The 12,843-nt window shown below is 37.0% G+C and overlaps 1 protein-coding gene and 1 long non-coding RNA gene across 2 annotated transcripts in view; one reads left to right on the top strand and one right to left on the bottom strand.

Annotated features, from left to right (window-relative positions):
• The window catches only part of LOC137225214 (uncharacterized), a 79,353-nt gene that overhangs the window by 51,120 nt on the left and 15,390 nt on the right, over nucleotides 1-12,843 (top strand). The gene's annotated exons all lie outside the window — the stretch shown is intronic.
• Nucleotides 1-12,843, bottom strand: part of CD200R1 (CD200 receptor 1) — a 32,796-nt gene that overhangs the window by 4,713 nt on the left and 15,240 nt on the right. Inside the window, exons 2-5 of the mRNA XM_067738902.1 lie at nucleotides 8,475-8,558; nucleotides 7,294-7,353; nucleotides 1,983-2,300; nucleotides 1,616-1,867 (exon numbers count right to left, since the gene is read on the bottom strand). Coding sequence (XP_067595003.1) covers nucleotides 1,616-1,867; nucleotides 1,983-2,300; nucleotides 7,294-7,353; nucleotides 8,475-8,558 — 714 coding nt within the window. The remainder of the gene's footprint in view (nucleotides 1-1,615; nucleotides 1,868-1,982; nucleotides 2,301-7,293; nucleotides 7,354-8,474; nucleotides 8,559-12,843) is intronic.

The following is a 12,843-nucleotide window of genomic DNA, read 5'->3' as shown; positions in this document are numbered from 1 at the left end:
GACCTTCAGGTACCTAAGGAAATAAGGAATCCCCAATTTTAAAACAGTCACCTGTTTTCACCCTATAGAAACCTACTAGCTAACAAACCCACTCACAGATAATATAACTTCCAATCAGCTCCTTAGTGTTCACTTTTAAGTGAACGGATAGCCAAGGAGTTATGGAAAGCCTTGTATGTGGAAGATAGATTAAAACAAACAAATGTCAGGAAGGCAGAAGGAACTCAGATTACACAGACGTGGCATCAACCAGAGGACTGAGGGAAAGAGAACATCCAGGACAATAGCTGTGCAGCATGTCTCGTGACCAACCAGGCCAGATTAGAACAAGAGCATGTAAAAACTCAAGAAAGAATGTCTTCAAGGAAAAAAAAATGGAACTGAACTGACATTACCTAACAAATCTGACCATGTGGAAAGCAGTATTAAGAGGCGTTTTCTAGGGTTTTGTTTTGTTTTGTTTTTAGTGTTAGTGATAATTAATAATAGGTACATGCATTATTAAGGAAATGAAAAAGGAAAGCAATTAAGGCCAGGAAAAACAAAAAGTTATTCAAAAATGAAAGTATGAGTTTATTTCTTGATTCAGAGCTTAACAAAACATACATGTTCAAAATAATGTAAACACTGGCTATTTAATTTAACCAAAAATTGCTATTTTACTACATATGAATGGTGAGGGAAGAGAAGGTAAAGTTAAATCCTCATCTACCATAAGAGGAAGTGGGTACACTAGGTTTAAATTTGTTATATTAAGAAATAGCAGCACAACCATGTTGTTTATAAAAACTGAGTCAATTACTAGAAGAAACACTTGAAGATCTGAAAGTACTTGTCTCTAGAGAGTTGTGTAAGAATGGAGAGGTGGGGTTGGAGAGGCAGAGAGATGGCTAACGTTTTTCATGGTAGCCCTATAGAACAACATAGACTTTAAACTATATGAGTTATGTTGATTAGAATAATATTTTTTATAACAAGAAATAAGAGTAGATGGCAGCAGAGAGTAGAGAAACTAAACTGTAATGAACTGAATCATAGATACTATTATAAGACATTAAAGAAATTTCACTGGAAGACCCTGGAGGAGAAAATTCTACCAGACTGAAAATTCATGAAGATAATTTATGAGCAACGTTATTCTTCTAATAAAATAATATTTATTTGTTTAAAATTACCCATTATCCTTCTATTAAAACCATAAATATTTACGTAAAAGTACACTACACAAGCCAATTTAGTAGTACAGAAGAGAACATTAAAAGAAGAATAAATTGGGAAGTTCACTAGTGGCCTAGTGGTTAGGATTCGGGCTTTCACTACCATGGCCCAGTTCGAATCCCTGGTCCCAGAACTGAGATCCTGGAAGCTGTGCAGCATGGCCGAAAAAAAAAAAAAAGAAGTAGAATAAACTGCATTTGATAATATGGCTTTTTACAATAAATTTTTGTATTATTCTTCCAGGCAATCTTTTTACTTTGAGGAGGAAAGGGAGATAAAGTGGAGGGTGGAAAGGACATCCTTGAATGAAATTTCTCTGCACACTCCTTTTTTCTTCTTAAGGTAACTCTTCTGAAAGAATGGAAAAATCAAAAACAAAACTAGAAAAATTACTAACCTTGATCCAGCTCTATGGACAGACTCTTGTTGCCAGTCAAGTGGGAGACAGAGCAGGACACATTAGGTACATGGCGGCCCTCCCAGTAGCATGTACTCTGGACGGTCACTGTGTCGTTGTCCCAATGACGTTTTTGCTCAGTGACACAATCTCCCTCTGGGGTCCAGGAGATCTGTGCAGCTGGCTTCCCTGCAACTGCCTTGCACACTGCAGTTCCATTCTCAGTTTGAACCAGGGTCACCTCAGGGGGCACTGCAGAAATGTAGGGGAAATGCTTCAGTCTTAACACATGGGACATGGAATTCGGAGATTTGTTTCAGCCCAAAATCTGGTTACCTGAAACACCACAATATATGACGTTCCTTACCTAACACTTGGAGGTGATATCCACGATGGAAATTCCCATTAGGTGTTACCATTTGACACCTGTAATACCCATCATGAGTGATGGCCACTGGATCAATCTGAAGGGCAGGATTCTCGTCAAGTCTGGAGGCCCAGGTTATTCTCTTGTCGGTGCAGTTTCCTCCCTTGGTCTCATTTGTATCACCCCTGAAGGCTCTGAAGCAGGGCAACTTGTCTCTGAGGACTATTTCCCATGTTGTTAGCAGTATACTTGTACACAGCTCAAGAGGGCAAAAGAGCACAGCCTTTGTACCCACTAGTACTGATAGTGAAGTGTTAACTGTACACACACACACACAGACACACATGCACAAATACAGAGAATAATAAGAGAAAAGCTTGATAAAGAATTTCAGTGTTAAAATTTATTCACAGCATATTACATGAAATTGTACTTGAACATTACTTAGCGAGGTCTTATTCCAGAAATATTAGACTTATGTAAGAAATTAACATTCATGAAGTATACATAAAGTATTAAACCCATCCAAAGATTAACCAACTTCCTCCAGTATTATGCATCATTAGGAAAACAACATGAATTATATATGTGACAAAATTGTTTAAAGTGTTATGAAATTAATTCAGGAGATTTGATCTATAAGACAAACAGATGAGAATGCAGAATCTAAGTTAAAAGACAAAGGCAGTTTTCTAAACCTAATCTTTTGGCTTCAGAGACTATTAGATTGATCATACAACTCATGCTCCTCAGGGGGGGAAAAATGGAATAATTAGTGATGTGGTTTTCTCCTCCTAAGTTTTGATGAAAGTGAAAAATCAGTAACATCAGAACTAAACACCTATCCTTAAGGGTGGCAATTCAGACAAACATAAATGTGGAAAGATATGGTACTTTCATTAAAAATAGCTAAGATGGCAATCAGGCTGAACAAGGTGGAAATTATTTTGTTTAATTTTTATTCAGTGAATCACAAAATCAGTTAAATCAACAGATTTTATTTATTTATTTATGTAAAGAATAAAAATTTCCTTTATTCTTCCTAACACCTCAGATGTACTTCCTAACTCTACAAAACAATGAGAAGCACTTGCTCTGTCTTTCAGATGTAAATATGCACATTTAAGTATGTATTTACATACAAACATGCATATTTTAATTTATATATATATATATAAATTGAGATGTATATTGCATATCATACTGTGTATATTGTCCTAAGTCTTTTTCTTTTTTGTTGATATATAATAGACCTATCACCATATCAGTATATCTACATCGATCTCACTCTTTTTTTTATTAATTAATTTGTATTGGAGTGTAGTTGCTTTACAATGCTGTGTTAGGAAAACTGGACAGCTACATGTACAAGAATGAAATTAGAACACTCCCTAACACCCTACACAAAAATAAACTCAAAGTGGATTAAAGACCTAACTGTAAGGCCAGACACTATCAAACTCTTAGAGGAAAACATACGAAGAACACTCTTTGCATAAATCGCAGCAAGATCTTTTTTGATCCACCTTCTAGGGTAGTGGAAATAAAAACAAAAATAAACCAGTGGGACCTAATTAAACTTAAAAGCTTTTGCACCACAAAGGAAATCATAAACAAGACAAATAAACAACCCTCAGAATGGGAGAAAATATTTGCAAATGAAGCAACTGACAAAGGATTAATCTCCAAACATACAAGAAGCTCATGCAGCTCAACATCAAAAAAACAAACAACCCAATCCAAAAATGGGCGGAAGACCTGAACAGATATTTCTTCAAAGAAGACATACAGATGGCCGACAAACACATGAAAAGGTACTCAACATCACTAATTATTAGAGAAATGCAAATCAAAACTACAATGAGGTATCACTTCACACCGGTCAGAATGTCCATCATCAAAAAATCTACAAACAGTAAATGGTGGAGAGGGTGTGGAGACAAGAGAACCCTCTTACACTGTTGGTGGGAATGAAAACTGATACAGCCACTATGGAAAATAATATGGAGCTTCCTTAAAAAACTAAAAATAGGGCTCCCCTGGTGGCGCAGTGGTTGAGAGTCCGCCTGCCGATGCAGGGGACACGGGTTCGTGCCCCAGTCTGGGAGGATCCCATGTGCTGCAGAGCGGCTGGGCCCGTGAGCCATGGCCGCTGAGCCTGCGCGTCCGGAGCCTTTGCTCCGCAACGGGAGAGGCCACAGCAGTGAGATGCCCGCGTACCGCAAAAAAAAAAAAAAAAAAAAAACTAAAAATAGAGCTACCATATGACCCAGCAATCCCACTACTGAGCATATAGCCAGAGAAAACCATAATTCAAAAAGACACATGCACCCCAATGTTCATAGCAGCACTATTTACAATAGCCAGGACATGGAAGCAGCCTAAATGTCCATAAACAGAGGAATGGATAAAGAAGATGTGGTACATATATACAATTGATATTACTCAGCCATAAAAAGGAACAAAATTGGGTCATTTGTGGAGATGTGGGTGGACCTAGAGAGTGTCATACAGAGTGAAGTAAGTCAGAAAGAGAAAAATAAATATCATATATTAATGCATATATGTGGAATCTAGAAAAATGGTATAGATGACCTTATTTGCAAAGCAGAAATAGAGATACAGACATAGAGAACAAATGTATGGATACCAAGGGGGAAAGGGGTGGGGTGGGAGGAATTGGGAGATTGGGATTGACACATATATACTATCGATACCATGTATAAAATAGACAGCTGATGGGAACATATTGTAAAGCACAGGGAACTCTACTTAATGCACTGTGGTGTCCTAAATGGGAGGGAAATCCAAAAGGGAGGGGATATATGTATATGTATGGCTGATTCATTTTGATGTACAGTAGAAGCTAACACAACATTGTAAAGCAACTATACTCCAATAAAAATTAACCAATAAATAAACAAACAGATTTTTAAATAATCTGTAATTTCTTTAGTTCAACCACCTCACAAAAATGAAAAATGATGATGCCAAGTGGTAAGAGATGCTTAGAAGTATTCTTCTAGAAAAAAAGTACTATAGTATATAAATACAAATCAATGCAAAAACAAGGATTAGTTTCCTCTGTAAATTTTCTATAAAAAGGATTTTATTGCAAGCATGTAATAGTATCAAATATGGCCTTTCAATGAGTTCCCCTTCCTTCCTATTCATTCACACATATACTCCCTGACAGTTTGCTGTGAACCTTGCTCACAGATTTTGTTTCCATACATTCAATAACATTATCAGGATTAAATATAGCATTGACCTATTTTTCCATATTTTAAAGTACAAATTAAGACCGGCAAGCATCTCCTAATGTAGAAGCTCACGCTTTCCCATAAGCTGACATGTGTACCTGACAGAAAGGGGTTTGCTGACAGGTGATTAGGTGTATCTGTCACAAGTCACCTGTAACGAAGGAGAGCGTCATTGATTTCATCAGTTTAACATAAACAGAACCAGCTGTGGTATGGCAAAATTTTTACGTGGATGAAGCTTATTTTTTCTAAACTTTGCATTTAACATTTCTTCTATCCTCTTTTGGTGTCATCTGCCCCCTCTGTGATGTACTCAAGCCTTTGCATTTCATGGCCAAATAAAGATCATATTACTAGATGAAGAGGGAGGATTTTAATGCAGATCTAAGAGGGCAGGTAAATCCATGCTCTTTCCATCACTCCAAGTGGCATCCCCTCATAGCAAGAAACTCCAATTTGGCAAAGGCTTGGAGAGAAGCAAGAACATGGCTTGTTAGAGAACTGCTAGAGGTTGGGTGTGGGAAGCATATATGTGCATAAGGGAATCGGGATTAAGATAAAACCAGAAAAATAAGAGACTGGCGAGATAGCAAGTTGTGAATGTCCTGTTGTTCTTGGGATTTGGAAGTTTAGCTTATAAGCAATATAAGGCTTTAATATTTAACCTCAATATCTGACTCATTTTTGTAAAAGAAAGTTCTTGCTAATCAAATAAACATGTATTTGAACAGGGGCACAGTATCCGAAGAAGTAACTCTAATGGTGAGGATTCCAAGCACTGCAGATATTCTCTGTTCTTTCACCTTCCTCCATTCTATAAACTTCAGTCAATCACCCTACACCTATAATGATAGTACTTATGTTAGTGTTATTTTTTCACCCTTTCTTCATCCTCTTCTTTCCTTTTTCATACCTGTTGTGATAAGTTACACAATGGCCTATACCTCTACAACACTCAGTGGGTTTGGCACCTGTCTGACAGATATATTCTCCATATGCTCCTGTGATCAGCTAGGGTGATTTCACTTCTTGCTTCACTGAGAAGATAGTAGATTCTCATCTCTGCTCCCAAACCAGCAGTCACATCCCATCTTTTCTGCATCCTTTGCCTACAAATATCTTCCAGTCTCATCTAGCCTTATGCACACTGACAAATCCTCATTGGCTTTGGGGCATTTCCTTTCTTTTCTCACAACCATAACCTAGATTAAGTCCTCGTTGCCATGTACCTGGATTGCTGCAAAGGCCTCCTAACTTCTGTCTCTGTCTCAAAACCCTTCTCCTTTCAGTTCATACCTTACACTGCAGCCAGTACATCATTCTGTAACACAGATGTGGTTCCCTCAACTCTAAAACCCTCCAGAGATCTCTCACTGCCTGAAGAATAAGTTCAAATGTCTTCGTATTGGCTTTGAAAGCCCTCTTTTTCACATTGACTCACTTTGCAATCTTATCACCCACTACATTCCCCCAAACTGCAGAAAAAAACACCAAGCACAATTCCATTTCTATGTCATTTCTCACATCGTTTTCACTCTCTAAGGTGCCCTACACGATGCTCTTTTTCTATTAAAGTACTCTACCTTTAAGACCTGATTCACATGCTACCTCATCTGTGAGGCCTTCTCTAAGCCTTGGTGCTTAATCACCCCCTCTGTACACTCCTGGTACACTCGATGTGAGTGCTTCCCTCCTCTGCCTGTGTGATAACTGTGCTCCTGTCAGGGTTCCCCCACAAAACTGAGCTCCCTGGGGGCTCTCTGATAGTCTTGCTCATCTTTATGTTCCCCACAAAGCCCAGCACAGTGCCTGATAGAGAAAGCTCCACAGTCTTCCAGTGGAATTGAGCTGTTTTAGGGGAAGATGGGTGAGGTCGTTCAGGTCCCTCATCCCACAGCATTCAGACCACCATATTCTTCAACTGGGCACAAGGCTGGACTTGGTCCAGACCATCGACTATGTTTCTAAGGAAGCTCAACATTCCACGCTTCAGTGCTGGCCTCAAAAACAAACAAACAAACAAACAAAAACCAAAAACAGCATACTACCTTCTGCAGGAGGTGTTACAGTGCTCTGCTTTCTGTCCATAGATGAAGTAATTGTTGAAGCTAGAAAATATTCAGAGGAAAGTAGGTGAAATCAATTTTAGATATTTAAATGGAGTGGAAACCATTATTTCTCCACAAGAGCTTGTATACAACATGATAGAAAATCAACGAACCATAACTAAAATTACACAAAAATCCTTGAAAAAGAGAATTAGAAGCTGTTCCATCACTATATGGAAACATTATATGTGAAACATTATATGTGAAACATTATATATGTGAACATTTGAAAATTACATTTATAAGCTGTTAATCAATGATTCCCCATTTATGTGACACCTCATTTTATACGTAAAACTATTCTGTACAAGGTAACGCAGCCTCCACCCATTCCGTAGTCATAATGGATTCGTCCATCATGGGCACCTCACATGAGTTGGGCTGATGATAGTCCTTCTTCCAGATGCCACACCCTGATTAAAATGGTCTGGTCCAGTGGTAGGCACCTCACCCAGCAGGACAAATCAGAGTACTTTCTCAAGAATTTTGAAACCAGAATTGAGAAGAATAGTTCATCCGTCTTTCTCCCCCATTTTTCTACTGTGACGGTTAATTTTATGTGACAACTTGGCTAGGACACAGTACCCAGGTACCTGGTCAAACATTATTTGAGATTTTTCTGTGAAGGTACTTTCTATCAGTAGACTTTGAGTAAAGTAAATTACCCTCCATAATGTAGATGGGCCTTATCCAATCAGTTGAAGGTTTTAATAGAAAAAGACTAACCTTCTGGGAAAGGGAATTCTGCCAGCAGTCTGCCTTCAGACTCAGACTGCAACTCTTCCCTGGGTCTCTAGCCTGCTGGCCTACCCTGCATATTTTGGACTTGCCAAACCTCTGCAATCGTGTGAGCCGATTCCTTAAAGTAACACAACCTCTCTCTCTCTCTCTCTCTCTATCTATCTATCTATCTATCTATCTCTATGTCTATCTCTATTTATCTCTCTCTGAATCTCTCTCTACAGGATGTATGCCCAACACACATGTACATCCTGTTCTGTTTCTCTCAGGAACCCTGACTAATACACCTACCTTGGGGTTAAAAAGTAAAACTATACATAAAAACTGTACAAGCATCAAGTATTCTTCTATTAGAATTATCATTAAAAGGTGAGCATTACCCCAACTGTAATTGTCCTTGACCATCTGCTGCATTAATGAGTTGTTTGATGTAACAAGATCTTCCATTACTGCGCTTATGCATTCTGAAAAGGCATATGAAGTAAAGAGAGGAATATGCATTAGTATTTCTGACTCCTACCTAAAATCACATTTTTTCACATCCTTTGGGCTATTTTAGGGTTGCAGTTGCCAATAAATACATCAATTATGACAGGCAAGCAAAAGTCTCATAAAAAATTTGTCTCAGTATGAACTTTTGAATTGATCTTCCTACCTGTTTGGCATACCCCTACTTTCAGTCCAGAGTGCCCCTTACCACCCTCCTGTCTTTATATTCAAGTCAAAGTATTTCTTCTCCCAGGCTTATATGCATTTAATCTATCTCCAATTGTGAAAAAGTGTTTTACTATCTGGTACAGATTTTTCAGGCACCAGTGATGAGGTAGAAGAAGTTTAGAAGTGATGTGTTGGTTGGATGCTGGTATAGAGCAAAAAAAGGAGCTTCCTAAATGTTGTTGAGATAACATCGTATAGACAGCTGTCTATTAAGTTCAAATTTTATAAGGTGAGCTCTAAGTGAGAATAAGCATTTTTAGGGTATCAACTCCTGGCAAATACTCACTAGGCATAGAGACATCAGAATAAACAATAGCTTCTTCCCTCCATGAGCCTAAGGTCCAGGCGAGAAATTAGCTATGTAAACAATAATAACATAAAGTTGTTGGTATGATGATAGCAGTATACATAATGTCCAGAAGATAAAAAGAAGAGATGTTTCATTCTAAGAGTGCAGTAGTAAGAGATTAGGAAAGACTCTACAATAGATAATATTTGAGCTGGATCTTAGAAGGTCAGTTTTCCAGGAAGGTAGAAGGAAAAAGAAAATTGCACAAAGAATGACATTTAGAAGAAGGCATGAAGCCACGGGATTTTCAAAGAACTACACATTATGTATTATATTGCCATTATGTGAGAAAAACTGGATGTGTGATTAGAATTGAGGCTGGATATTGGCGGGCTCTAACTGTGGAAGACACAACACTCCTAAAAGTTTTCACAAGGAAATGATACACTTCTAATGCACCTACAATGGATATATCTGTCCAGCAAAGAGAAACATTTTACAGTAAAATTCAGTGCACAGTGTTTTTCTGGAGAAATTTTGAATGCACTACTTCTCTTAGCTACCATTTTCTTTTACAAAACATTGATAAATAATAATTTTTGAACGTTAGAAACAGATTTTTGGTAATTTGCACATGTTATTCATTTTAGTCTCTCCACATGGACAGGTGTTATCATCCTCATTTTAGAGATGAAGAAATATAGATACACAGTGATGAAGCAATTTGGCCAAGGCCACCCAACTTTTAAGCTGCTCCAATTGCCCAGTTATTTTCATGCGAGTAGTTCTTCCTGCAGTGAGTAGGAACGAAGGGTCGGATCCTAAGAAATACACCAGGATAAATACACTGCCCAAATTCACCCAAATTGAGGGAGTTGGAGAAGGTAGTCCAAGCCATGTTTCTGTAGAAATACTGATAGACAACCGTCTGGAAGAGCACATCAAAAGGCAAGTCCATAAAATCAGGATTATAATGGCACATGGATACAAGCATTATGAATGCTGGATATGAATGGAAATAGTTAAGCTAAGGAGGAAGATTTGAGACAATTGCCAAAATTCATGGGCCAAACCCACCACTCCCTCACAAGATTGTAAGCTCCAGGAGGGCAGGGATTTTCATCTATGTTGTTCATTCTTCATCCTCAGTGCTTAAAAGAGTGATTTGCGCAGCTCCCTGGCAGGTGGCTGGCTCAAGGTGGGTTAAAAATAAAGGTCAACAACCCTATAGCAAGCTGGACTAAAGATATGGACAGTTAGTTTACAGAAAAAGAAGTATACATGTCTCTTAGTCATTTAGAAAGAAGCACAGCATCATTTATGGTAAAAGAAAGGCAAATTAAAACTATGCAGAAATGCCATTTCTCACCAATAAGATAGTCAAAACCCAAAAGTTTGACAACATACTCTGTTTGCACAACTGTAGAGAGAGAGGCATGCCAATATACTGCTGGTGGGAATGTAAAATGTTACCGATTCGATAATGGAAAATATGACAGTAAACAGCAAAGTTACATATGCATTTTCCTTTTGACGCAGCCATATCACTTCTCAGAATCTATCCCAAAGATATGCAGGCAACAGTATGAAAAAATATATATACAGAAGACTCATCATTACAACATTGTAATAGCAAGACTTTTAGAAATAACCCAAATAGCCACCCGTAAGGAACTAGTTGTCTAAATTATGGGACATCCACAAAATGAAGTATAATGAAACTCCTAAAAAGGATGAGAGATATCTTTATATTACTATTATGGAGTGATCTCCAGGGCATATTGTTAATGAAAGAAGAGGGACAGATAAAAGTGTATGCAGTATCACATTTTGTGATATGCAGCTAAAGCAATGCTTACAGAAAAATTAATAGCTTTAAATATTAATTACAAAATAAGAAATATCTAAAATCCACTTAAAGAAGCTAAAAACAAGAGAGAAAGAAGAAAATAATAAAAGGAAGAGCAGAAATCAACAAAACAGAAAACAAGCAAAATCAAAAGCTGGTTATTTGGGAGTTCCCTGGTGGTCCTGTGGTTAGGACTCGGTGCTTTCACAACCGGGGGCCGGATTCAGTCCGTGGTTGGGGAACTGAGATCCTGCAAGCCATGGTGTGACCAAAAAAAAAAAATAAAAAGCTGGTTCTTTGAAAAGTTCTTCAATATTTATAAACCAATAGCCATATTTATCAAGAAAAAAACAGAACACAAATATCAGGAATGAAAGAAGGGACGTTAACATAGATACTACATTCATGAAAAGAATAACAAGCAAATATTAACTATGCTAATCAAATTCAGTAACAGATGAAATGGACAAGTTCATTGAAAGACACAGCTTTCAAACCTCATTTGGGATTAAACTGATAATCTGAAGAGCCTTATACTTATTAAAGAAATTAAATTTGTTGATAAAAATCTTCCCATCAGATTGGCTACACTGACAAATTTAAGCAAACATTTAATAAAGTAATACCAGTTCTACACACAAACCCCCTTCAGAAAACACACAAGGAGGGAACACTTCCCTCCTCATTTTATGAGTGTAGAATACACTGTTCACCAAAACCAGGCAAACACATTACAAATAAGAAGAACGATGGAGCAGTAACCCTTATAAACTTTAAGACAAAAAAAATTTTCACAAAGTATTAGCAAATCAAATCTAGCACTTGTAATACAACATGATCATATAAGGTTTCTCTCAAGAATGCATGTTGTTGAATACTCAAAAATCAATGAAATTGACCACATTAACATAATAAGGGAGAAAAAACATGATCATTTCAGCAGATGTAGAACAAGCGTTTGACAGAACTCACCACTCATTCATGATTTTTAAAACTCTAGGAATAGAAATAAACTTCCTCAAACAGTTAAAGAGCATCTATGAAAATCCTATAGCTAACATCATACTAATAATGAGATATTTCCCCTCTAAAATCAAGAACAAAGCAAGAATTTCTGCTCTTACTTCTTTTTAATTTTGTACTACAGGTTCTAGCGATTGCAATAAAGCAAGAGGAAAAAAAGGCATATAGATCAGAAACAGAAACGTAAAACTGTCTTTATTTGCAGATGACATGATTGTTAGAAATCTATAAAACAGCTCCTAGAATTAATTGAAATTAGCAAGGTCATAGTATTAAAATGCTAATAATGTTTTAAAACAATTATATTTTTGTATACTAGCAACACATAATTAGAAAATAAAATTTTTACATCAATTCTATTTATAGTAATGCAAAAGAAAAAACTTAGGAATAAATTTAACAAAAGATGCACAAGGCTTATACACTGAAAACTACAAAATATATTACTAAGATAAATTAAAGAATACCTGTATAGATGGAGATAAATACCTTGTTCTTGGATGGAAAGACTCAAGAGGTCAACTCAAATTGGTCTACAGATTCAACACAGTCTTAATTAAAATCTAGTAGCCTTTTCTGTGAAAATTAAGAAGCTGAAATATTTATGGGAGTGCAAACCTAGAATAGCCAAAGCAACAGTTAATAAATGAATAAGACTGGGAGACTCATATTACCTAATTTCAAGCTTTACTCTGAAGCTGCACTGATCAAGGCAGTCTGGCATTGGCTAAAGGATAGGCACATACTTCAATAGAGCGGAATAGAGAGTCTGGAAATAAACTCACACATTTGTGGTCTATTGATTATCACCAAAAATGTTAAGGCAATTTAAAAGGAAAAGAAAAGTCTTTTATACAACAGGTGGTGGAAC

Source organism: Pseudorca crassidens, chromosome 5 (assembly GCF_039906515.1).
Source record: "Pseudorca crassidens isolate mPseCra1 chromosome 5, mPseCra1.hap1, whole genome shotgun sequence".
In the NCBI taxonomy this organism is placed as follows: Eukaryota; Metazoa; Chordata; class Mammalia; order Artiodactyla; family Delphinidae; genus Pseudorca; species Pseudorca crassidens.
This window is presented reverse-complemented; position numbering and strand designations above follow the sequence as displayed.